The 27,146-nt window shown below is 41.4% G+C and overlaps 2 protein-coding genes across 16 annotated transcripts in view; one reads left to right on the plus strand and one right to left on the minus strand.

Annotated features, from left to right (window-relative positions):
- STK38 (serine/threonine kinase 38) overlaps nucleotides 1–8,789 on the plus strand; it is a 41,313-nt gene extending 32,524 nt beyond the window's left edge. For 2 of the 4 annotated variants that reach the window (XM_057699059.1, XM_057699060.1), the window contains exons 10-14: nucleotides 3,817–3,934; nucleotides 4,970–5,093; nucleotides 5,283–5,378; nucleotides 6,190–6,284; nucleotides 6,771–8,789. In XM_057699059.1, the coding sequence (XP_057555042.1) occupies nucleotides 3,817–3,934; nucleotides 4,970–5,093; nucleotides 5,283–5,378; nucleotides 6,190–6,284; nucleotides 6,771–6,901 (564 nt within the window). In that variant the 3' untranslated portion in view covers nucleotides 6,902–8,789. The remainder of the gene's footprint in view (nucleotides 1–3,816; nucleotides 3,935–4,969; nucleotides 5,094–5,282; nucleotides 5,379–6,189; nucleotides 6,285–6,770) is intronic. The other 2 variants (XM_057699061.1, XM_057699062.1) reach the window with 2 other exon arrangements.
- A 3,251-nt stretch (nucleotides 8,790–12,040) lies between these two features.
- Nucleotides 12,041–27,146, minus strand: part of KCTD20 (potassium channel tetramerization domain containing 20) — a 39,088-nt gene continuing 23,982 nt past the window's right edge. For 8 of the 12 annotated variants that reach the window (XM_057699002.1, XM_057698999.1, XM_057699001.1 and 5 more), the window contains 7 exons: nucleotides 25,691–25,896; nucleotides 22,746–23,019; nucleotides 20,256–20,358; nucleotides 19,771–19,891; nucleotides 18,475–18,672; nucleotides 16,962–17,072; nucleotides 12,041–15,613 (listed from right to left, as the gene is read on the minus strand). In XM_057699002.1, the coding sequence (XP_057554985.1) occupies nucleotides 15,321–15,613; nucleotides 16,962–17,072; nucleotides 18,475–18,672; nucleotides 19,771–19,891; nucleotides 20,256–20,358; nucleotides 22,746–23,019; nucleotides 25,691–25,850 (1,260 nt within the window). In that variant the 5' untranslated portion in view covers nucleotides 25,851–25,896 and the 3' untranslated portion in view covers nucleotides 12,041–15,320. Of the gene's footprint in view, nucleotides 15,614–16,961; nucleotides 17,073–18,474; nucleotides 18,673–19,770; nucleotides 19,892–20,255; nucleotides 20,359–22,745; nucleotides 23,020–24,625; nucleotides 24,847–25,690; nucleotides 25,897–27,146 lie in introns of those variants that run through there. The other 4 variants (XM_057699005.1, XM_057699003.1, XM_057699004.1 and 1 more) reach the window with 4 other exon arrangements.

Raw genomic sequence — 27,146 nt, forward strand, 5'->3', positions numbered from 1 at the left:
CCAACCTGCTACTTTTCAGTCCATTGAGAATCATTGGAAAAAAGCGGAGGCTTTAGCTTTGTCTTTGGCTGATTAAATCCTATTCTAATATTTGTAGTACCAGCATGGTCCTGGGTAACTCTTAGGCCCCAGTAGCTGATTAGGAAATAGGTATGAGTCAACTTTAAGTTATTAAACCACAGAGGTAAAAGATGAAGTACATCTAGGTGTCCAGTCTTTGTCAATTCATTTTTCTTAAGTGTAGAAATTTACAAAAATGATTAAGTAGGAAATTAAATTGCTTTATTTCCCCTAAAATCCTAAATGAAATCATAAGTTGGAACACATCATATATTTGAAATGACTAATAACAACAAACAAAACGCTTCTAGAGCACAGCTGTAATTGACACTGTGAACACCCAGACAACAAAAGGAAAAAGAAGGGTACAGATTTGAGGTATTAAAAGTTTCAAGTTGGAGAACACACCAATATGGAAAGTAGACAAAGGTGTGGGAAGGGGGCTGTCTCTGGATTACCTGTTCTTACCATGTGCTGAAGTGAGAGTGGGCTCCCAAGGTGGGACGCTAGCTTCCAGGTGAGAGTATTACCTCATATCACAGTTTTGAACCTGCTGTTGCCTATCTTCTGTAACTCCCAAGATTTTTTTTACACCTTAGTACCTTGAAGAAATTCTTTTTTTTTTTGTGGCAATAGGTCTCTGGTTTTATAATAGAAATCTTTGGACAAATAAGATTCACTTAAACATTCAGCTTTGCCGGACTATATTTAGTCTAAATTGAAGAGTTTCTGTATTTCTCAACTTTTATAATTAGAATTAAAATATTTCTGCTTCTTGGGGAAGGCCAAATTCATGTTTCAGACTTTAAAGCTTAAAAAAAAATCACATTTGGCATTTATGTGTATTTAAAAGAAAATGTACAATTATCCATATGGAAGAAAATGAGTTCCTACCTTCCAGTATACACAAAAATAAACTGTAGATGGAATATAAAACTTCAAAAATTTTAGAAGAAAATACTGGGCAATATCTTTATGACCTCACAAAAAGGAAGGGTTTCTTAAGTAACATACAAGAAGTACAAATTGTAAAGGAATACTTGGTGTAGTGTACTACTTTAAAAAAAAAAACCTTCATATGTTGAAAGATATAAGCAAATGAAAAGATAAGCCACATGGTCCAAACTTGGGAATTATCTTACAGCTCACATGCATACTCTACAACCCAGCAGTTCTACCCCTAGTCAGATGCCCTGGAGAAACTCTTGTACCTCTGAACCAGGAGGCACATATAAGAATGTTTATTGCATGTTCATAATAGCAAAAATCTGGAAACAACCCAGTGTCCGTTGACAGGAAAATGGTTGCATTGTAGAACAGAATGTTGTTTAGTGGTGAAAATAACTGAACTATAGCTACATGTGACGTGATGGATCAATTTCAGAAACAAAATACTGAGAGGAAAAATCAAGTAGCAGAAGACTGCATGTAGAGTGATACCATTTTTACAAAGCTCAAAAACAAAACTAAGATCTCAGTTTGAGAGATGCGTGGCAAAATTACTTTTTAAAAGCAGAGGAATGGAATTCCCTATGGGTCCAGTGGTTAGGACTCTGCACTTCCACTGCAGGGGGCACGAGTTTGATCCCTGGTTGGGGAACTACGATTCCGCGTGCCGCGCAGTTTGGCCAAAAAATAAAAATAAAAAAATCAGAGGAATGATAAACATAAAACTGGGCATGGGGGTCAGGAGGAGAGGCAGGACGACGGGCTGCTTGGGTACATTATTAGCTTGAATGGGATCAGTGATGCATATTTTGGGTCTTTGTTTGGAATCATGGGTATTCATTTTATTATGCTTCATAATGCGGTAACTTTACATTTTTTGGTACGTAACAAATATTACATCGTTTAAAAAAATCATAATAAAAATGGTAAGCCTCAGTCTGGGAGAAGATATTTGCAATATATAAAACTGTAAAGGATTAATGTCCTGAATCAGGATTAATGGCTTGCATTCATAAAGAATTCCTACGAGAGAATTCCCTGGCTGCCCAGTGGTTAGGACTGAGCTTTCACTGCCCAGGCCAGGGTTTGATCCTTGGTCGGGGAACTAAGATACCTTGAGGCCAAAAAAAAAGCTAAAAAAAGAATTCCAGCGAATTGATAAGAAAAAAGATGATGCAACTGGAAAAAAAAAAGCTAATGACTAAAGGATCTGAACAGTAATTCACAGAAAAAAGAACTGAATGGCTAATTAACATATGAATATGCACTCAACCTTACTAGGAATAAGGGAAATGGAAATTAAAACAGCAAGATCCTATTTCATATTCATCAGATGGTAAGAGTCTGATTAAAGCCAAGTGTTGGTGGAAGTGGAGCACTAGGAGCTCATCCCCACTGAGCATGTTTAAATAGGCGTAACCACCTTGGAGGACAATTGGAAGATGTCTGACTAACTTGAAGATGCTCATAATGCAAGACCCTGCAATACTATCCCCAATGCAAGACCAGCAATACTATCCCCATGGGAGGTGTTACAAGGATGTTTATTCAGGTGTTACTTGTTATAGTGAAACATTGAAAGGAACATAAGTGTTCATTTACAGAAGAATGTATAAAAAACATTGTGACATTTGTCTGATGGAATAGTGTGCCGCAGTGACATGGGTGAACTAGAGCTACATGAATAAATCTCAAGATCACAATGTGGAGTTAAAAAAAGCAAGTTGTAGCATTGTAGAAGAATGCAGTACAGTATGAAATTCTGTATTAAAAGTTGAAATATACGAGAAGTAATATGTCACTTATGCAAATATCCATACAAGCATAGCATAGCAACTTTGGGGTAGTTATGACTTCAGTGGGGAGAGAGGTCTGGCTTTAATCATTTCTGTAGTTTTGTTTCTTTTAAAAAGACAAATGATCTGAGAGGAATACCACAGATTATTAACCTCTCTGTAATACGGGTAAGAGACCACACAGCTATAGCTTTTAACTTTGAAAGTTATATGATATGAAAAGCACTTAGGGCCTTCCATGCGGTAAGCCCTCAAAAGCCCCTACTTGCCCTCGTATTGCAGTCCTGGTATGTGAGAGTAGATCACTTGAATTTAGAAAATACTCCCCTAAGGACTATTGACATAAATGTTTCAGTTTGGTAAGTAGACATTTATAAACCTTTGACTGATGGGTTATAACTTTAGCTTTTTTTTTTTTTTTTTTTTAAATTTATTATTTTTTGGGGGGTACATCAAGTTCAATCATCTGTTTTTATACACATATCCCCGTATTACCTCCCATAACTTTAGCTTTTGATAATAAAGTTTCCCTTTATGATTTACCAAATTAAAGATGTAGAAAGAGGGGTGGTTTCGAGAAAGATATTTAATTGCCAAATTGGGCTCTACCACTTAACTAGTTCTGAGGCCTTGGGCAAAGCGGTTTGGGGCATCAGAATTTTATCTACAGAGTTGGGCTAATAAGGTCCTCTTTGCTGAGCTTTGGCATTGGCTCATAAGCATAAAAGAAGTACAGAGCCTGGCACTTACTGGGTGCTCAGTCAGTTATGGCACTAGTTGCTATGACAGATACCTTAGACCTAGTGAATGGTCTCTCGCCTCATGGACAGAGCTTTATTTTAATTTTAGAAGTGCTCTGGCAAGTCGGGCTTGCCACTAAGCTGTTGGGCCATCCTGCTTATTTAGTTGTGGGTAGCTCTAGGTGGTGCTTGTAGCCTTTGGTCTCTGGAACAGAACTCGGGGGGCGCACACCTTCCTGCCAGGCCTCCCTGACGTGTGGTACGTGTTTCAGGCCTTCTCCACAGTAGGCACTCCTGACTACATCGCTCCTGAGGTGTTCATGCAGACCGGGTACAACAAGCTCTGTGACTGGTGGTCGCTAGGGGTGATCATGTATGAAATGCTCATCGGTAAGTTGCGTGCTTTCAGAGGACTTTTTCTGTGCAGTCAGGAAAGAGTCCTGTGTTGACAATAGACTGTTTCAGGTGGGGGTCATCTAAGTGAGCACTTTTCCTCCCTTGTCTTTCAAAGTGAAGTTTCCTAGGTGGAAACTTTGGGCCATCAAAGTATCCCACTATATTCTGGCTCACTGGCATCCTGTGGTGGCTTTGTTGATCATTTATCATGGTTTTCTTCAACTTTTCCATCCTCTCCATCTAGCAGCTCTTTCATTCACTGGCATTTATTAAACATCCGTTGTATACAGAGTGCCTTCACTGGGCAGTGTCCTGAGCACTCTTTACTTCTCAGTTGCTGTCCCCTTTCTCTCTCAAAGCCTTCAAAGCATGGACCCCTCTGACCTCTCTCCCTCTTGCTTGGTATATCTGTGTATTTGGGGGACACATCTGTGGGGGCGGCCATATGCCTGAGCCCTAGGAGAACCTGTCTGTCCATGGTGGCCCTGAGTGAGTCTGTGTGAATGACTGGGGTGGCGTCATCTGGCTGTGTTGTCTTTGGAAACACTGAGTGGATGCCTGTGGAGGCAGGTGTGATCTGTGTGGAGGACAGGTGGAGTAACACAGTGTGTGACTACCCTCACACCTGTAGTTCTCAAAGAGAGGCACAGTGGTCACTTTTCCCAAATATGGATATTCCTTGAATGGAGTCATTTCTTAATGATGATGTTTCATCGTTTTGTTTGCCTCTTTGGGCACAGAGTCCTGCATCTGCAGCTCTGCTTATGTCCACATGTCCTTCTTCCTTTTTTCCAGCTCCAGCTAGTAGCTGGCTCCCTAGTGGTACCAGAAACTTTGGGTTTAGGAGTTTGGGGGAAAATGAACAATTGGTTTAGATGTTTTCTGGGATGAGTGGAAATCCTGTCCATGTCATGTAGGGAAGGACATATAGGATCATTAAAGATATATGAGATCAGATTAAGGGGAATAATCTCAGTCAGATTCAAAGTTCTGGGATGTAAAAGCTCCGAAGTTCCCTTTTTATTACAGGCTACCCACCTTTCTGTTCTGAGACCCCTCAAGAGACGTATAAGAAGGTGATGAACTGGAAAGAAACTTTGATTTTTCCTCCAGAAGTTCCTATTTCTGAGAAAGCCAAGGATCTAATTTTGAGGTATCAGAGAACATTTCCCCTGTCCCCGACTCACGCTTTTGACATGAGTGAATCCATTTTTTTAAAATTTTCATCATTTCCTGGGTTTGCCACCTCCCATTTCTCTCTTTTAAAAAAGGGGGAAGTTATTCCTCTTCTTTTTCTGAAGAGACTACTTGAGGTGTGCTGAAAGGCCTCTGTCTTTTCCAGATTCTGCTGTGAATGGGAACATAGAATTGGAGCCCCCGGAGTTGAGGAAATCAAAAGTAATTCTTTTTTTGAAGGTGTTGACTGGGAACATATCAGGTACATCCATATAAAAGCTTTCAGGATAATTTCAGAAAGTCTATAGTTTGCTTAATACTAATTTGCACCATTACTGGCAAGCCAGGTATGAGAAGAGAGCCTAGAAATTCAGGGTCTTTTCCTGATTTTCATTCATGGCAAGAATTCCTGTCAGCCATGTGCCACAGGACACGTAGTGAAGTGAACTTTGGATTCCACGGTGAAAGGACCACCTAAGCATCGTGTTGCACTCCCTTTTACCAAGAACACACCAACTTCTCTAGTGTTGGGAGCCACCAGCGGGACGGTCCCTGCCCCTAGGGTGGAGGCTACCACTGGGAGATAGAGAAGGAAGAGAAGCTTGGAAGAGGGATGGGGTGGGAAAGGGTGCATTTGTTTGCTGAACAGAAGATGATGTCATCCATTTCATAATTGTATTCTAATCTGCGTGCTTGTGACTTCTACCTTTGCCTTTTAGCCACTCTACTCGTTGGCACTTCTGGTAGAAGAGGGGCAGAGCCCTACCTGAGGGGGCATGTAGAGGTTCAGTTTCCCTTTTCAGCAGACAGGGCAGGCTGTCAGGGAGAGTGTGTTAACTGGATTTTAATTTTTTCTATTTCTTGTCTTCCTAGCTATGAATAATTGTTATATTTTTTATCATAATTTTGTTTGGATGTCGTCAGCAGTTGGTCAGCAGTCATAAGCTTTTCAGAGGAAATAAAAGCTGCCTGCCAGTGGACAGTCTTCCCCTGTCAGATTGGGGGGAAAGAATTGATTCGTTGTGATCCATAAGACTAACCTGAATAATTTTTGGCATGTCTATTCTTGGCAGAGAGAGACCTGCTGCAATATCTATTGAAATCAAAAGCATTGATGATACCTCAAACTTCGATGAATTTCCAGAATCTGATATTCTTAAGCCAACAGGTAATACTACCACCGCCTCAGGCTGTCTTATAAGTGCGTTATTTCCCCGAAATTTTGGGGTGGTGTTTACAAATTGGTAGAAGACATGGAGAGGAACTTAAGGTCTTCAGGCTCTTTGTAAGTATTTTTCCGGTGTTAATGCGGGGCAGCAGTGAGACCTTGTCGAATGGAAAGTGGATACAAACGCCCATGTTTAGCCTGCTCAACTGGGTGGGTGAACCACAAAGATTTGCTGTCTTGTTATTTATTAAATTAAAGATTAGGTAACCTGAAATGACAGAAATGGGAAAATAAGACTTTTAAAATATCATGAAGAATATGAGGTTCAAAGAACACAGGCAGGCAAATGTAGAAAATTCGCAGAGCGAAGAATAACTTTTCCCAAATAGAAGCTGTGGTATGTTCTTGAGAATGTCATGTCTCCATTACTGAGTAGTCCATCAGGGTAAGGCAGTGAATCAACTCTCACATCTATTTCTTTCCCAGTGGCAACAAGTAATCACCCTGAGACTGACTACAAGAACAAAGACTGGGTCTTCATCAATTACACGTACAAGCGCTTTGAGGGCCTGACTGCGCGGGGGGCAATACCCTCCTACATGAAAGCAGCAAAATAGTTTCCTTGAAATAGGATCCTAAATCGAGCAGTTCTTTGTACAACATCATGGTCGTCTTCTCACATACTCTTTTGTGAGAAATTTATGGAACCCACCAACGTGTCACGGTAAATTCTCCTGAAATGTGATAGTAAGTGGATTCTCTTCCATAATGAACCTGATGACCCTGTAGAACAAAGACAACCATTTCTACTGCATCGGCCATAAACAGCTGTCCTGCTTCTTTAGAAGCATCATGAGCCAATTTGATGTTTTTAAAAAAACTTGAGTTTTCCTAAGTTCATCAGAATGAAGAGGGGAAAACAGCCATCATCCAACATTGAGATTGTAAGATATACTTACTGAGTATCAGCCAATTCTTGTGACTTTGTGACATGCTTCCTGCCAAGCCCACCAAGTATTTTTTTTTCTTTACAGCTAAAAGTTCCATAGTACTAAGGAAATAAAGCAATAAAGAAAGCTTCAGCAGCCAGCATTCTGGCTTAAGGAAGTGATCCACCATTCTGAGTGGATGGTGGTGGTAGTTTCTCCCCAGACCTCAGCCTCGGGCAAGTGGCTTTTTATAGCCTCCATTCATGGTGCACTTTATTTATGGTACTAGGATAAAGACCCTCAGTCCATTTTGATTTATTTCCTTCTGCCCATCTAAAGTACTCATGCTGCTCTTCTCAGTGTTGATGGGAGGATACCAACCTGATCCACTGTTGCTCTCAGAAGGCCCACAAAGTCACTGGGCATTGCCAAGGAGTCCGGGATCACATGGAAAATCCTCACTTCCTCTTCACGGCTGTATCGGAAAATCCCTTTGGATGTTGCCGTGGACCAGCAATACCCACAAGTGCTGCCAACAGGACCTCGGTTTATTCCTGGGACACAGCAAGGAGAGCCCGGGCAGAAGCAGGAGGCCTAGAACCCTCTTGGCCTAAGGTGCTGCTCCTGCTCTGTCTCCAGAACCTCCTTCCAAGTGGTGAAGGAACCAGCCCAATACAAAGTGCAGAGCTAGCCTACAAATCCGTGTAAAGTTCACTCCTCAATCTTTGGTGCAACTGTATTTGTATTCTCCTAGTATTTCTCCCCTCCCAACTCTAAGTAACCATTTTGCCTTGGAATCATGATTACAAATTTTTCCTTTGCAGATGCCTTCCTGGGGGATGGTCCTCTCCACCCTAAAGGGTCACCTGCAGGCCTGGGCTGACCTGGCCTCTCTGCTGTGGTGTTCTCTCAAGAGAGACCCTCTGAATTTTAGCACAAAGTGCCTTTTCTTTCATAGCTGCCACCTCCTTTAGAGGACTTTTGCTGCATCAGAAAAATGTGGAGGGTCCATATTAATGCATTATTACTTTTAAAAATGTTGATAACTCCTAAAGCATCATTTGCACCTGTGTGGTAACTTTGTCTGTTGCAGGGTGTTATAGCCAGGCCAACAACTGGGACACTGCTTTCTGCCAGTCTTGAGGTTGTTAACATCAGCTATGAAAGGAAAGTATGTCCTCGCTTAGCCATTCAGAAAAGAAAAATGGAATATCAGAGTTACAGTAGTAAGTGAAACTGCTTTGGGTTTTAATATCTTAGAAGAAGAAAAAAGAATAATATTAGGGAAGTATTAACTCTGGATGAAGGTAATGTATTTGGCCCCTCATTCTTTCATTCATGGTTTGCTAGTGAAAAGGAAGTGAGATTCTTTTGTGAAACTTTGTAGTTTCTTTGGATTACCAAATAGTTGGGGTCTTGACCCCCGTGTGTTTTGCAAGAGTGTGTGGTAAGCATGGATAATGAGAAGTAATAGGAGGGTGACAGTCTGTGTGTTGGGGAGTGGTAGGGGATGATTTGTTTTAGGGGGGAATGCCCACATTTTAACTTTCAAACTTCTGAATAAACTGTGTGAAAATAATATAAATCTGTGGTATGTTTTAAAGCAAATGTGGCTTGTCATTCAGAGAGGCAGAGTGCTGGTGGCTTCTTCTAACCCATTTGACTGCAAACCATTGGAACACTGAATACCATCTTTAGGCAAAATGCTTTACTGTCTCAGGGAAGATGGGACCTGCTTTTTTGTTCCCTGAGAACAAGTCTTCTGAATTGGAGTTCATGCAAAGAGAGAGACTGTTTTCTGTTGGCCTCACGCCTGTGCTCTTTCCACCTGGCTCAGTGTTACTGGGCAGAGGGCACGCTTGCAGTAAGTGCACCAAGGCCAACGGGAGACCTGCTGATGAATGTGCTGGCAGTTTCCTTTATAAAACTGTCTGTAGCCCAGCCCCATTTTTTTTTTTTTTTCAGCCTGGGGTTGACCAAGAATCTCACAAGCTCCCTGGATGGACTTCTTAGCTCCCTGTGTCCACCAGAGCAGGGCTGTCTCTGGATGTGTGTGTCCCAGGAGTCCTGTTGGGTTCCATCTCCTTAGCGCCTTCTCTGGATGAGGGAGAGGAGCCTCAGGCAAAGACCACCTAGGGTGGGAGCTGTAGCCCGAGGTTAGTTAAATGCAGCCTAACAGAATATAGTGTCTTTCCAAGGCTCATGTGTTTCACAGATAATTCTGTGTCCTGTCTCTTAGGAGTTTTTAAATAATAGAACTTCAGCTGTACTGCATACTAAAATGAAACTGAATGCTGATGTCATTCAGCCTCCTTGATTCAGGAGTACATCAGAATTTTCTTCAGTACCTGTTTAAGAATTACTTTCTAAAGAGGGGAACTGCCTTGGGATTACTAGGCTCTGACTGGCAGATTGCTCGTTTTAACACTCACCTGTGTAGCACAGGAATCCCCTGCCACTGATGGCTGATACTCTCTCTCTCAGTCATTTCCTTGGAAAGCATATCTCCTGGATCACCTTCTCTTGTTACTCTTTCCTGGGCCTCGTGTTTTTAATCGAATGCAGAAGGATTCAGTGAATGGTATTTTCCTTTTCTAGTTAGCAAACTGTTTCCCTGGAATGATCTCTCAAAGCCAACACTGACTTAAAAACAAGCCTCCACGATGCTTTTCAGGCATGTTTTCAGAGAAAAATATCTTGCCCATGTAGTACTTAAGCATTCATACAGAGCTCAATCCCAGGCACACTGGGGACACAACAGGGAAGTCCACTGGGTTCTGAACCACAGTTCGGTTTGAGGAGAGAATTCCCAGCCAAGTTGGCTTCACAGAATTGCAGCATCAACTACAAAGTTATTACTACGTGAGTGTTGCTGTAACAGGACTGTTAAGCCAACCCAGAGTTGTTGGAAAGGCTGAGGAAGCGTCCCAGAGAGGTTTATGAGTAGCAGTGACTTGGCAGAGGGGAAGGTGAGCAGTCCAGGATTTGGGAGGCTGGTAGGTATGGTCCCATGCTGTGACACAGGCCTGGAGCTATGAGTAAGTATTACTTCCTGAAAAACACTCTCCAGTCACTTTCATTACTTCATTTCCTTCTCACTTCAGTCTGGTTTCTTCCCTTTGTGGGAAACATGTCAGTATTAATTATCCCATGTGCAAAACAAGTCAGTACTTATCTTTCTAGTCATTCCTCTGTTCACTGGTGTCCTGACTGCCGTATCCACTGACTTCTCTTCAGCCCTCCTCTACCTGACCACCCTGCTGCACTCACACTGTTGATTTAAAAAAAAAAAAAACTCTCTGCTCCCACCTGACTTCCTTCTTAGCAGTTCCTCTGCCACTGCTTGATGGCTAGTGCTCCTCAGTGATGCCTCTGCCTTCTTTTCACTCATGGGATCTCCCCCATCCTGTGGCTTCAGCTGCCATTCTGTGGTGAGATCTTCAACATGACCATCCTGCCTGGATCCCTCCCTGGAACTCTAGGTCCTTTACAGGTGCAAACTGTCCTTATGGAGCTCCTCTTGCTTCTAGAGCTTTTTTTCTAGTTCATTTTACCCACTGTTCAAGCCAGAAATTTCTTACGATGCCCATCAGTAAACGTGTAATTCTGAGGCATGACTGTCCATCCTACCAGCATCGTCACCATTTGTTGCTGAGTCCGTCATCATGGTCTCTTAGCTGATCTCTTTGTCCCTGGTCCTTCCCCTTACAAGTCTGTCATCCTCTCTGCTGCCGAAGAAATTCTTTTAAATTTCAAGTCTGATCATTTTATTCTGCATAAAACCCTTAAGGCTCCCCAAAGTTTATATAATGAGACCAAACACCTCTGAGGTACAAGAGTCCTTTCCTACTCTGGCCTCATCGCTGCATTTCCTGCCCACCTGCCCATCCTCTTCCCTGATGACAGTAAGCATCTATTTCACCTTTGCGTCTTTGATTATATTAGTTGAGTTGGCCTGGAATACTTCCTTTTGGATTCCTGGATCCAAAACAACCAGTATTTCTTTCACAGTTTGGTTCATGTGTCATGTATAGAATCCTCTTGTGAACTCTCCTGATTTTCACAGTAAAAACTGGCTACTCCATGCCTTTGGGCTTCCCGAGTGACCTGGACTATTTATGGACCTCTCTCCTCCACACAGTTATAAAAGCCCTCTCAAGGGAGAAACTGTCCTCATCAGCATGTCCCTGTGACCAAGCAGTGCCTGGCACTGAACATACTCAACAGGCCATGTCTTCAGAGCATGTTCTTAACCTCTGTGCTGATAAAGGTGGGCCTGCCAGGGAGGCCCAGGCTTGCTTTAGCACCCCTTGAAGTTGTCAGTATCCCAGGCCAAGTGCACCGAGGGAACCCAGGAGGCACCTGACTATAAGAGGGCAGACTCAGCAGCGGATGACAAGGTGCCCCACAGCAGTGTTTCCCGGGGACATGCCTGGACCCTACCCTACCTTCTTACCTGCCTTTCATTCCTGCCATGCTTCCTCACTTGCTTTAAACCAAAAGTACAACACACTTTTGTGGGTCGTCTTACCTTTGAAATTTACGTTTGGCTTTGTGTGGTCCTACTTAGTTGGAGTTGAGGGTTCAAGGGGTCTTGAATGAAAGTTAACCAGAAACTCAAGAAAGCAGAGCATCACAGCTCTGGAACCTGTGAACGATAGGAAATAGCAGGGTGGGAGAAGCACACACAGGCTCCAGGTGAGCCCCCCAGCTGGCCGCAGGAAGGGAAAAAGACTCTCCTGGGCAGTCTGGGTGCTGCTACTCTCAGTCCCCTTTAACATCTTGGCTTCCAGTCTTATTTTCTGCTGAAAAAAAAGCAACATGGACGCAAGTGATAACATTTTATTATAGAAAAAGCATCCCAAATGTAGGATTTCGTAAACACTGGTAGGTGAACAAGTGCAACTTTAAGAGTAAATACTAAGAGGCAAAACCTACAAGCATTTTGCCTTTAAGAGAAAATGTAATGTTCTCCTGCAGAGGTGATCCCATCCAGAGCATGAATGTGGCTCCATCTCCCATAAAGGTATCAAGTTTGTTTTCTGAACTATGCCCAGTATAACAATTTCAAGATGACGGCAAGAAGTGGCATTGAATAAATCACTAAGACTGATTCTTACTGACTATTACTTGATAAAGACTCCCCATCACACTTTGACAATTTAAAGCCTGTGCCCTGATTGTTTTTACTTACAGAAAGACCTGCTGGAACATTATCCATCCTTCCTGGGCTTATTCCACAGTATTTTCATAGACTTGTATACACACGGAATTCAGTTCAAAATAATATTGGCTACTGCATATCATGTACAAAATCCAGCTACTTTCTAGCTTCCTTACCATTTTTACTGTCATCCTTTTAATACCTTTTCTCCACTTTGGAGAAACCATTAACCAGACACATTTTAATACTGTCTCCTTGCCTGCTCCCAATTCCTTAATGGCAAACGTTTGCTAATCGACAACACGTGGTATCACGCAGATGACACAAACTCAGATCTTAAACCTCAAATTCAGGTTTATCTTGGCCTGAGACAGATACCTCTGAATAAGACAGTCTAAGCAAAGCCATTTTCTTATGAAAATGTTTCTGTATAAACAGCCTGGCTTACTTATTTAGGCACTTAGAAAAAAATACTGAACCTGAGTTCCACCTTTTCAATTAGAAACACCTCTTTCCCAGCTGGCCAGAAAGTGACTCTGAAGAGAATGACTGCAACCCAGCTCTTGTCCCTGTGAGAACTGCGAGGTCCTGCCACCGAGGAATGTCCTGGCCCTGGGAACAGAGCAGGTGTGGTTGAGAGGAGCCACCAAATGACAGTGATACTGCACTCCGGGCTGGAAGGGCATGGGGTGCAGAAGAGATGTCCTCTCCACCAGAGCGAACCTGTGGGCCCAGTTTTCCCCTCGGTCACCACCACCTGGCAACACTGGCAAATTTACCTCCATACATTTCCAGCTCACTTAAACCCTAAGGGTTGGGGCTGAAAGCACATTAATCCAATTTCGGGGGGGAAAAACATAGTTTTTGAAAGCCTGAGGAAGTTAATCATTTATATAGAACAAAGTGTTAAGTACATGCCACACTTTCATACCTAAGCAAGGACTAATGAGAGTGTTAGCTGAGACATGTTTACCCTTAAATGTTATATAAGCTATAAAACAAATTATACATATAGACTACACAAAAGTTAACTCAAATTTCCTTTGTGATGGCACGGAAGTCAACTGAAAAGTGTAAAAGAAGCACCATTAAACAATTATCTGGGCTGGTCAACTACTCATGGGTATGAATGTAGTACCAGTAAGATCAAAGCCAAACCTGACCTCAAATAGGAGCCAATTCTTTTCACAGAAATAAAACTACCCCCGGCTACAAAATACCGCTAACCCACTAACCCTAAACGTTAACCCTGGCCATCAGCCTTATAAACGGATGCCAGTGATAACCAGAATACCTCTGTAGCTGGGGGACGGCTCGGCTTAACCCCTTGCTACTAATTTTTCTGAGTAAGTAACAGAGCGTTGATGTCCCCTGTGACACTCACCCTGGTCACATGCACAGAGAATACAAACCTTAAGAACACTCTTGTTCTTCAAGCCTGGAGAGAATAGCGGTCAACACCCATCTGACTTTACCTTTGGAGGTCTGTCACTAGGGCAGTCATAAAACGTCTTCAAGTTGCCCTATAGTATCTTGTGGAAATGAAATTTAAGAAAACCAGTCCTGTTCTTAAAGAGCTTGAAGGAAACTATGTGTCTCTTCATAAACGCTCAGGGTAGGTGACTGGAAGGCCAGCCTCTACCATAAAATGGGAAAAAATCTCAAGACACATCTGGCTCTAGACTCTAAATTTAGCTCTGGCGTTAGCAGCCACGGGGACATCAGGGGAGGTGGTTCAGTGCCGAGAGGAGTGATCTGGGTCATCACACACCATGTACTGTTAACACAGAGCTGACAGAGCAATCAAAATTACTAGGCCTAATTTCCCTTCCACTCATTCTTCCTTTGGAAATGGCATTAATATGGTTTTCTTACCCAGTGTGAGTAGCTGATAGGCTATTTCAAAAATTAAAATATCCTGATAGCTAAAGATATTCCATAGTATGAAAAGACTATACAACAAAAAATCCTGCACTGAGACAAAGCCTAGACAGGTGATGTTTTCCCATCCAGATTCACCCCCAGTCCTGCCCTCCCCTCCACCCCAGTTCTTATTAGTCTTTCTACTGAGAAACTGAGCACTTCTGAGAAGTCACTGCCCACATCTTGAAAGCCTTTTAAGCCATTTCTAAGGTCTCCCAGCCACACCCACAGCAACATGCCGGCCTAGGGTGAAGACCTATGTCTTCACACCAGATTCCAAGCCAGGATAATCAAAGTGTGAATTTCATTCCAAATGAATAATCAATTTGTTTAGGCTCAAAAACCTTGAAGCTAAAAAGGTTTCATAAACATTGTTACACATTATCCTTCCTGTCAAAGAATTTGTGAGGTTTTGGATTATTCATTGCAATAATGAAAAACAAAACTGAATTGAAGCTCTTAAGAATTTCCTCTTGGACATTTTGAACAATAGCCTATTCCTCCCAGATGCAACCTGGGCACAGAGGCCACCAGGATGGTATCTTCACTAACCTCTAATGGGCATCCCATTAGTGCCTGCTTGTAGAAGATAGAGATTGTCTTAAGTTTGGTCCCTTTGCTGCTAAGTAATTTGCCTGGTATAAAACAAAATAAAACAAACAAAAGCCAAGAAGAGAGTGTAAAGGATGAGACCTGCTTTGCTGAACATGAGGCAATATGAGTCTTCACTTCCTTCCTTGCTTCTGCAGTTATGCAAAGGCTCTGAACAGCACCAGACCTAAAATTTTCAAGTTACCAGGGCTGCTGCAAAGCTGGTAGCTTAATTACCAGTGAGTGCTTTTTCATCCCCTGCCAGAGGCACAGACTTACTGAATAGGACACACGTTAATTATGGTAGAAAAAGACAGGATGGGGGAGAAGCACGTCTCCTACTTAGTGCGAGACAAACCATGGGGAGCACTGGCTGTGGGCATCCCAGACAGAGAAAAGGCCTGCAGAGGGGTGGACCCACAGCTGGCCCTAATCTTGAAAGTCGTTAGAAGCCATCTGAGAAAGTGGGGCATTTAACCGGTCAAGTTCATCCACCTGGGGTGGGTGGTACATTAATATCTCTTGGTCCTCCAAGACATCTTCTCCAGCAGCTACCAAATTAGTGAGGGATTTGCTTCGAACACACTGGAAATCTACATGGCGACTCTTTCCTTCTTCTTTTTCCCATGACATCTGGATAAAGGGGCGCTGCACATAATTATAGATCACTTCAGATCGGCCACCAGGTCTCCTCTTAATTTTTTCTTTACAGGTAGGATAACCTGAAACAGAGGGAAAGAGCCATCATGACCCCAGAAAATTGCTCACCCTGCTTTCCGTATTTGCTTCTTCCTAACCACATGAATTTCCTCCCAAACCCTAAGACTGTGTGAAAACTACAAGGAAGTGACCATGTTCTCCCAGCTCCGGCCACCTACATGCTTGCTTCCCTCCTGCTCAGCTTAGTAGGTCTTGTCCCTAGACGGGAAGTAACAAAAACTGTATCCCTTCTAATGGAAGGGGTAGGAGCCTCTTACTAATTTCAGAAATCTTTATTTTACTGGCTTCAGTACTACAGAACAAAAATCCTACTGGAGCATGGCTACTCTAGTCCTCTAATTCTATTGCTTAGAGGGCATCCTGTATGAGAAGTAGTTAAGGAAATGTGAAATGTTTAAGCCTAAAGAAAAAACTGGGATGCTGCCTAAAATATCTGAAAGGCCTAAAATATCTGAAAGGCCACAGGGAAATGGGAGAAATCTTACTGAGAGTATACGCTTGCCAGGCTAGAACTAGAAGGAAGACAGAAGAGGGAGGAGGTTATCTATTAGCTGTATGGAAGAATGTTCTCATGGTAGGACAGTTTGATGGGCTGCTCTGGGAAATAGAGTGATCCCTGTCACTCTGTCCCTGTGGTTTCCAAAGAGACAAAAGAGGACACTGTAGAAAGATATTTAACAGATAATCTCAAAAATCTCTTCCAACTTTAAGTTACAGCGTAAGTCAGACACAATGATGGGTTCTGTGGGCAATAATGAGACAGCTAGAGTAGCAAAACACAAGAGTCAAAGACCCATGGAGGGGAGACCAGAATAGCTTCAGCACTGTCCAAGAATCAATCTCTGATACCCTTCCATGGAGACCACAGGTTGGGAGCCATTGCTCAAATCATTTAAAGCAGTTCTGACAATATATCCAGACATTCCCCAGAGGTATGTAGTGGAATAAAATGAGTCTTCAAGTTATAGTTTTCAGAAGGACCCTTCCAGATCCCAGAAAGATCTTCACCAAGATTGTTGGCTAAACGGCTGACCCTCCCACTTGGTGAGCCCATGAGCCCTGCTACATTTACTCTCCAGTGTCCTTAGCCCTCACTGCTCTTTTTCCTGAGGCAGTAAACTGGAACTATTCCTACAGCTGCTTTAAAGCATTTTCAGCTAGAAATAAAATGAAATGTAGGACGAACAAAAACAAAAATAGGAATCTTCAAACTTGGGCAGGAATGTAGTTTCCACGTATGTCTATCCTCTAGGCCCTCGGAAGCCAGGTTTTAAGGACATAAGCTGTTGCCACAGATCCAACCCACTCCATGAGCCATGCAAGCTGAATACTGACTGCGATGTTCTTTACCTTCAATTCCAATGCGAATGTTTTTCAGGCCCCGTTCCTTTAGCACTGTTTTAGCGACATCCCGATTCTCAATATATTTGAAAAATCTATAGAGCTTAGAGCTATAAAGAACTGGAAAAAAAAAAATCTGGGGTTAGTTATGGAGTGAATACCTCTGTAAGAGGAAGGAGATGAGCTAACAGATTCAGACTAATGACCTGAGCCCTGATGCCAAAAAATCCATATGGATCACAGATTAAACATTAAATAATAAACCAACCATAAGAAAGAAACCATACAAGAAATTTTTATAGTCTTAGGGTAGGGAAGACCTTTCTGGATATGACATAAAACCTTGAAGTCATAAAAGAAAAACTGATACATCTGATTACATAAAAAAAGTCTCTGCTTATCCAAAACCACCAAACAAAGCTAAGAAGACAACCAAATGGGAAAAATATTTGCAACTCATATTACAAAGGGCTAATTTCCTTGATATCTATAGAGTGGTCACAAATAGAGAGCTTTTACAAATCACTAAGTAAAAGACTAACAATCCAATTCTGTAATGGGCAAAAGGCATGATTACAGTTAACAGAAAAGGAAATGAAAATGGCTCTTAAAAAGATGTTCAGTATCATTCATGAAATGAGAAATGCAAATTAAAACTCAAATAAGATGCTGTTTTTCACCTATAAGAGTGGCAAAGATAAAAAGTTCAGTGAAACTGTTTTGGTGAGCATATGGGAAACAAACCCATCATATATTGTCTTGTGAGTATAAACTAGCTCAACCTTCATGAAAGATAATTTGGCAAATTTTATCAAAATCATAAAAGCACAAAGCTTTTGACACAAATTCCATTTCTAGGAATATTATTCTATAGAGATATACATGTGTGAAAAGACTTTGTTTAAAAAGATATTCATTGCAGCATCATTTATAATTTATTGCTTAAATGGTCATTTAAAGGGCTGATTAAATCAATTATGACACAGTCCTGCAATGGAATACTATACAGCCATAACAAAGATAGTGGAAGCTTTTAACGTAGACATGATGTAGAACAGTCTCTATGGTATGATATCATTTGAGGAAAAAGAAATGTATGTAATTGCTTATATATGTGCATTGACTAAATCTGGAAGAATATAAAAGAAACTGAGGAGGAAAACTGGGTAGATGAGGTGGGGTGGGAGTAAGACTTTTCAATATATATCCTTTTGTATTTTCTGAATTTTGAATTACTACCAATTCAAAAGGACTTGGAACAAATGGAGAGAAGAATGACACCACCACTTAACGTGCTGCCTCAGTACTGATACAGTACCAGACACCAGGGGTCGGCATGGAAGTTTCACAGTGTTTACTGGACTCCCCAGCATGCAAGACCCGCATCACCAGACTGATCACCCAGGTGACTGTGCTCGTCACCAGCTCAGCAGTGACTGACACACTGGTTCTAAGATCTGGCTGCTACTCTGGGCAGCATGTTTCTTGCTGAAAGTATCTACATCATGCAAGGGGCTCCTACTTTGGGAATACTCCTCCCCCATGGGTGGGGGGTGGTCTTCATCCCAGTCCACAGAATCCTCATCCGTCAGCACAACGATGTGGCATTCTCGCTCCCCTTTCTTGGCACAGCCCACCATGATGGGCAGGATCAGCTCTTCGAGGTAGTGATCAAACTGCTTGTGAGCACCGTCATTAGACAGTTCATGCAGTAAAGCACCTGGGAGACGAAAGGCAAGTGAACATCCTCTCTGCTCAAATGCACGTATTACTGGAGTGAAAAGACTATGAGGTAACAGCTGTTATCTCATTGATGAGGCCCAGAGAAGTGGCCCATTTAAAGGCAAGGAATGTTTCCTGCTCCAAGGTGATAATGCTAAGATACTTTTCACATTCTACCAATCTCCTCCTGTTTAATAAACCTTGAGCATTCTGATCAATTGAGGGTTTTTTGACATGTCACGTCAGAATATAAACATTAATTCTACAAGACACAGAACCATCATTTGGGGATGACTCCTTATAATACCTCTTCTTTAGAGGTTCTGGACTCAATTTCACAGAGTCAGAGCACCACAGAACAGGAATAATCTGAAGTTTGGCAACACCAAGGGACTTGCTCTAAGTGTGTCCTAGACTCAGTAGAGAAATCACACATGAAGAGAACTTCATAGAATATGCAGGGAAATGTATCATGAACTTCAAAGAATTTTAAAATCATTTCAGGAAGCCTAGGTAATGATAAGAGCATGGAGTTTATATTCAATCAGTTCTAATCCCAGCTTTAATGTTTAGAACTTTGAACAAGCTAATTTCTCCATCTTCTCAAGCTAATTTCTTCATCTTCTCATTTGTTAAGTGAGATTATCACCTACCTTTCAAGGATTAACTGTGACATGCAAGTTCACATCTATAAAGCACTTAACAAACACTAAATTAATAATAATGATAAACTGTAAGAAGAACCCAACCAATTTATGTTGTGTGACTTTATTAGTGAACCCTCCCTCATATCTGAGCATCAGTATCCTTATTTGTTAAAGAGTTGAGACACCAGGGTCCCAAGAGGGGAAGCAGTTAGCTTGGTGACTCACTGGGTCAAGCTAGACTTGGAACCCACTACATATTCTCTTGTTTACTCCACTCCTCACAGAGCTTTAAAACAAGAGAGGGAATGGTTAGTACCATGCCTCTGCCTCTATAGATGATTTTCAACCCACACTTGAAACGCTTTGTGTTTAGTAATAAAAAATGTTAATTCCAACCAAACTCAAAGTTCAGCTGCTCAAATGCAGCTGGCAGCTTCTCCTGTACTTACTCAGATCTTGACATCGGATAGTGTTGAAGTCAAAGTTGATGCAGAGATAATCGCATGTATCTCTAAGGTCTGGGATAGAGATGCCATCAGGACAATTGATGATACCAGTTTTGTAATAATCCTATAAATATATTAGGAAGAAGAAATGTAGGCAAAGAACAAGATGAAAAACTCCCTCTTCAACCCCCTACTCATTCCTGGTTCTATTGAAATGGTGGGTTACTAGAACTATCACCAAGGTGGCGATTCATTAGACAGCAAAGTGGCTCCTGGCCACCTTGAGATGTTTAATCACAGCTTGATACCTGACTGAGCTTACACAAGCGAGAGGGACTTAAGAATTATAGGAACAGAAAATAAAGCGGGAAAGGCAACAACTAGAAATGAGAACCCCTAAAGTCAGAACAGAGTCTGATGGAACTCTCAAGGCTTCCTACTATGCACGCCCCCAGGGAAAAGGATGTAACAAGAAGGCCACTACACACCAGCACTGTTCGAAATACCGTTGCACTGATGCCTTCAGCAATCTCATACTCGCCCTTCTCGTTGGGCCGTGTGAAGTTGTACTCTCTTCCTGGTCCAAACATCCTGCAAGATACCCACACAACAGTGTTACCCTCTTCAGCAAGATTCTTCACAGATGAGACTTCTCCCTTCTTCACCTCATTCTGGAAGACTCCATTCCAGTCTTTCAGTGTAAGTGAAAAACAGACTCAACCCCTATAAGACACACTCAAGTCTCAGGAAACTCCCTTCAGATAGGAAAAGAAGGCAGCAATTGCTTTCAGTGTTTGAGTGCAAGGAGGAACAAAGCAATAAACCTTCAGAGTTCACTGCAGTGAGCTTCTGTGACAGCACATGAAGTGCAACAGCACCTGCAGAACTGGCCCTTGGAAAGTCTCTGGAGTGTGGGATGGTCACCTCTCATGCCCTCCCCAGCGCTTAGGAACCTGCCCACACCAGCAGCTCAGGAAGACTGTCCCCCAGTCCTGGGCTTGCCTATTCCTTCTCCTCACCCATCAACATGTACCTATCCAGCGTGCCATCCTCCATGTTTCTGAGTTTTGCTTTTCAATATCTAATCTGATAGATGAATCTGTATTAGTAGGTGCAGATGTCAGTGCTTTCCCTTTCTGGCGGAGCTCCGGAAAAAATGCCCTTCTTCAATCCAAGTAGTAACTGATGGTGGGAATTTCAGGTCAGATAGAAAAGGAGGGTAGGTATTAGGGTCATCCGCAGTTTGACATATTTCAGAGAGGGAGGCCTGATCTGGGCATGAATTCAGAGGTCATGAGGGCACAGGGAGGAAGTCTTGGTTTTATATTCATCTTTCCTCCCTTCCATCCTTCCTCCTTCTCTCAGATCCCCTCCAGTAAAACTGGCCCCATGACTCCTACTACTCCTGCTGCACATCTGTGTAGGAGCCGTGGAAGGAGAAGCCAGGACAGGGCAGGCAGTCAGTATCTTCAGCCGGCCCACTGGGGACTCACTGCCTTTTCCTTCCTTAACCTGTTGGGAAGCCCTGCTGTTTAACTGTTCAAAACTGTTATCCATCCTGAACTGGCTGTTTTCCAGGGCCTGAAAAAGACTCACATGCTTTCCAAATCACTACACTATACATAAGAAATCTATTCTGATAAAAGCAGTCTTCAAAGAATGCTGACATTTTTCTGGAATGTTCTGGTTGAAGTGTAGCCGAGACAGCTATGAATCAAAATAGTGAATAACGTGCCATATACATAAGCCCCTCTCAGAGTCATTCATCCAGTACTGGCACGGATCTGCAGTCATCCATTTTCAGTTTCTCAGCTTGCCCCCCTTGTGACCAGTGGCCCACGTTAGTAAGCTCACTGGCTAGGCTTATGAATACTTTATGCAACCACAGGACAAAACAAACCTAAGAAACTCTCAGAATTCATGACCTCGGCTGACTCAGCTGATAAACCACCTAGATAAAGGGATCTATTACCCAGAAAATGCTTGCCTTTCTTTTCTTGAGCACTACTTTTGTAGGCAGCCGACTTCAAACAGACAGCCTACCCTGAGGAATGCCTTTCTGGAAGGGCCTGGTGGGAAATGGTGGTGGAGATATCAAGACTGAGGACATGAAGTCAAGTCTGATATAGGGCCAATTTAGAAAATGTTTTAATGTTCTAGTTTAATCTTAATTCAGATGTTTAAGAAATATATAGGTTTGGCTCTGGTTAAAAACGGTTCATCATGAATTTGTATGTATATGTTTAAGTATACACATATTTGAATAGCTAGATTCACTTAGCCTAAAATTCAGCAAGTTAGTGCAGTCCATTCTGATTTCTAATTCTGTTCAAATTAGTTCAAAGTCGGAGTGAGGTTAGATCCACTTTTAAGTACTAGATGAAAGTCCTCAAAAGCCAAATGTTTTTATTTTACCCTTATCCCAATCTGCTCTTCATGTTAAAGTCTACAGTTGGCCGGAAAGAGATCTCCTGACTCCCAGCACAGGCTGTAAGAGTACCACCTGGACAGTGCTCCTCCTCAGCAGACTCTTCCCATTTCCTGAACTCTAATCCTAAAAAGCTGGAGGCAGGAGGTGGTGAGGGGAGAGTGAGACTCCAGTCTGCGTGAAGCAGCACGGAGGATGGAACACGGAGGAGAGAGAGAGTGACTGTTAAACACGACAGCCAGACACAGCGAAGGCCCAGCTTCAGCAGGCCTGAACAGTGCTGGAGACACTAGAGATCCACACCATTTGGACCTTCTGCGCTCCCTTTTGTGGGGGCTCATTTCACTATACTAGCTTAGTAAATGAAAGCACCCACCCCCAAAATCACCAACACATATAAGGTTTTTATGTCCTCTGTCTCACAAAAGTATGAAGGTAGAAAAATAAGCAATGCAATGTCTTCATTCTCACATCTAATGTAAGGCAAACAGCACGTATTTCTATTCATAGAGAACAGAGTAAAATTCGGAAGGAAATTATTATCAGTTACCTTCCCAACATGGTATCCGGATGAGCAGTGAAAATTTGTGGATTGACAACAAAACGTGTGCCATCTACAAGAAGTGTCACTTTCTCTGGCGCCTGAGAATGGATGTTACTGCCAAAGCCCACAGTGCTGTTTCCAAATCGTTCTGTAGCAATGAAGGGTTCATGGTTCCGTTTATTCCCACTCTGGAAGCAAGAGCCTTTGATGTCTTCGGGAAGTGGCATCATGTGAGGGAACTGAAGATTTGCTGGCTGAGAGGCAGAGTCAAGTGGAAGATCTAAGAGATCATACAAACAAACCAAAATAACTTGACAGCAAAAAGCCCTGAGGAAAATAAAGCTTGTCCTTGTTAAAAAAATAAGAACAAAAACCATTAAACAAACAAAAAAACCCAAACTTTAAGTATCCATAGGCAAAAACTAAACACAAACTAGAGACTCATTGGATCCCCCGAGGTGCTTTCTCTGTGTGTGTGTGTGTGTGTGTGTGTGTGTGTGTCTTGGGGAGGGGAGCATGAAGGCAGTAATGCCCATACTTTAAAATGATTAAACAATTTAAAAGTAAATTACACACATGGTTAAAAATAATTAAACACTAGAGAAGAATGTCTGTAGAAAACAAGCAATCTTCTGCTGCACTTCTTAACCTTGCCTAGTCTTGTTTCACAGAGGCATCTTTTTTATTTCCGTTTTCAACTTCTATCTCTAAATAACACTCATATTTCCTATATTTTATTTAAGGAACTTGGTAACTGTTAGCCAAAACTATTTGTTTTCCACATCCTTAAAAATCGTTTCTCAATGTTATTTTCCAGAAAGGACAGTGATAGTCTCTAAGTGTCACTTTTCCTAGAAATTCACTGAACAATGCATTTTCACTACACATAGGAGAATCCTAACGTTATCAACACCATTTTTTGAACAGGCAGGTCTTGCTCTCAAACAGAAAAGTTCCAGTGCAAATGGTTTTGGATTAGGATTCAATCATGGAATCTGAGTTTTTGTCCTAGTATCACCAAAGAGCCATTTTCTTTAAGTAATTTATCTGATTTTTCTAAACCTGATTCGTCATCTGTGGAATCCACCTCACAGGATTGGTTTGACTATCAACAGAAAAAAATGTGAAAGCACTTAAAAATGTATAATACCACATCATGTAATCAGGCTTAAAACTAAATACAGTATATGAAATCTGGATGTATACAGAAGACAATCAGGGAAAAGTGTTTTCAAAAGGATTACCAGATTTTTTTTTTAATTGCTGTATGCTCTTTTTATTATATAGCTCTTTTTTTTTAGAAGATTCTTTTAAATAGGGAGTTCTCCTAATATATTTTGTTTTAATGTAAAATAATGTGTTTTTTTTTTTAAGTGAAAAATTTCAAATATACCAAAACAGAGTTAATACAATGTGTATACATCACCTAGATTTGGCTAGCTAACATTTTCCTACATTGGAAAGAAATAAAATGTTATAGATACAACTTAATGTCTCACTCCCACTCTTCATGTATTTTAAATTTATATACAACAATTCATGAACAGGATTATTGCCCATGACCTCTGGGAAATTAGTTTTATTTCAAGTACTTAGATAACCAAATACACTGTTAGCTAGAGTACACTCAATTTTTTCCACATTTGCTTCTAGAGAAAAGGAAACCAAAATCTAGACCAAAAACCTGTTTAGGGTTCACATCCTAGAACTTCTGGTCAATTTTAAATGTGACCCTGTGTCTACATACCAAGAGATAAGTTTCCACACAATCCATGGGCAAGCTTGTAGCAAGAAACATTTTAATTACCAAGACAGGCCTTCAACACTTGAAGTGCTGTTCTTAAAAATGAAAGTACGAAAAAAAAAAAAAAAATGAAAGTACGTACCTAACTTATTAATTCAGTTCTTTAGAACACTTGATTTCCCCCCAGCAATAAAGCAATTACACTGGGTTGATTCCTGAAGGGTGCCTCAGGTTCTACCCCACTCAAATGGATGAGCAGGAAAAGAGACTCACTACATAAATGCTCCGTAATGGGGCACACTGGGGTGGCAGTCACACTCTGCTTTTTTGTCAGTTGATATGTATATAAAATAACAGCAAAGCCTGGCGAGAAAGACACAAGTTTAAGTCATAGTCACCTACCTCCTAGCAGTGCGAACCTGAGCAAGTTACCTACGCTTTCGAAGCCTCAGTTTCCTTGTTTGTAACAGGAAGATTAATGTAAAGCAGGGATCGGCAAAGTTTCTTGGAAGGGCTAAAAAGTAAATATTTGGGGCTTTGTGGGTCAGTTTTTGCCACTATAGCAGGAAAGCAGCCACAGACAGTATGTAAACAAATGGGCATGATGGCTGTGTTTCAAATTTTTATTTACAAAAACAGGAAGCACTTCAGATTTGACCACAGTTTGCCACCTTTGATCTAAAAAAAGTAGTTTTGGCACAGTGAGTGCTCAATAAACTGTAATTGCTATTATTATTGCTGCTATTGTTTTTTATTAAAAGTTAAAAAGTACCTAACAATTTACTAAGAGCCTTCACATCCATTAACTCAATAGTCTTCTAGCCTTGTGAGGTAAGAAGAATCTTAACATCCTTGTATTCTAGATTAAGAAAGCAGGGCTCAGAAAGATTAAGTAAGGATCTTATTCATGGTCACAGCTGGTAAGTAGCAGAGCTAGAATGTGAATCTGTCTTCTGACTCCAAACCTGAGACTGTTTTTCTAATATCATTATTGCCAAGTTAGATGTACTAAACTGATTAAATAAGTGCAGCTTTTTGTGATAGTTAACTTTACATAATTGTGGTATGTAAGCGAAGCCAATTTACTGGATATTGTATTTATGAAGAACATTTATAAAAAAAAAAAGAACATTTATGCCTTCTAGGCAGAACAGGTGCTCAGGTGTCAGAAAGCCCTCCAAATGAAGTCAAGATCTTATCATTGTACCATCATTCCTGGGACCTAGAGGATAAGTAAGATTTTGAAGACCAGAAGAAGCTGGGCTATTTGCTTCTCTTTCTTGGGCTGCAGCTGAGGCTTCATCCATCAGGCAGCTGGCCTCCTGCCGCAATAACCTGTCGCTCTCAGTGCCACGGTGAACATTCATCCTTGGACTGTGTACCCTGAACTGTCTGCTTGATCAGGGAGAAATCCTGGAAGACAGGAATATGCATGATTTAGAACTCTCTCCTAACTAGAGGACTGACAGACAGCTCTCATTCTTGTTCTGAGAAGAAATGACATCTTAAAACATTTCTGTGATTTTATATTGAGAGGAATTGGGCTGATTTAAATTGTCTTTACCAAATCACTAAGAATGCTGATAAATTTGTTACTAGGGAATAATTTAAAGCTTTATTTATAAACAGACATCAAATCCACTGACTCTGGCCACATTCACATTCAAGTCTGCATATTAGATGGTGGTAAAATAATTTGGTGGTCTTTATACCACAGAGACATGTAGGGAGCAAAAAGTACAATTTGTCAATTAAAGAAAACTAGTCCATTATTTTTAAAAATTGAGACATATATTCCTGCAACAATTAAGCACTAGGAAATGCGAATCACAATTATAATGCTAGCATGAGAGCTGAAACCAGAAGTCACCTGCACTTAAAAAAAAATTAAAAAATAAATATACTTATAGTGCTCTCAAGTTCTCCTTTGTAAGTTCTCTCTTTTGCTTTCCATACCTTATGCTCAACCCTCAACCCCCACCTCAAAATTACACCAAGATGTCACTGGCTGTAAGGCTAATTCTCCCCTAGCAGTGCACAACCATCGTGAACACCACCTCCTGAGTGACTGCCAGGTGCGAGGCATTTGCTGATTAGGCAGAATTTCCCACCCTCCCCAGGCAGGAGGCCTCATACCTTTCTTCTAGGTAATGACACTCTGCCCAGCAGCCCCTCCATCCGCGGGGGATGCCCAACTGCTGACAACATTCCTGAAATTCACCCTACTTATTCGCACTTTCACAGTTTATACTGTGCTGAGTTCCACTTCATATTCTGGTGGAAGAATCATATCACTAGCAATTTTTATCCATAAGATTGCATGATAATACCATTTTAAGAAGAAGTAATGTCACTAAGATCAGGAACATGTTTTAATATTCTGAATTTCCTGACATGCAAGCATGTAGAGGTGCCAATAGACACTTGTAATGTGCATTAAATTTTGTATCACTTTATAACCTGTATTAATACATTTTTGAGCATAAAGCTGATTGATCATTGAGTCCCTGTTTTAACTTGCACGAAATATAAAAATGACCCCTTTGAAAAAAGGAGCCAATACATATGCCTGAAAACAAGTAATTTTAAAAAGAGATACTTTCACAGTTGATGAAATCTTAAATTTTCAGACAATAGCTCGTACATCATAAGGTAAATTAGGA

Source organism: Hippopotamus amphibius, chromosome 11, assembly GCF_030028045.1.
Source record: "Hippopotamus amphibius kiboko isolate mHipAmp2 chromosome 11, mHipAmp2.hap2, whole genome shotgun sequence".
Classification (NCBI taxonomy): Eukaryota; Metazoa; Chordata; class Mammalia; order Artiodactyla; family Hippopotamidae; genus Hippopotamus; species Hippopotamus amphibius.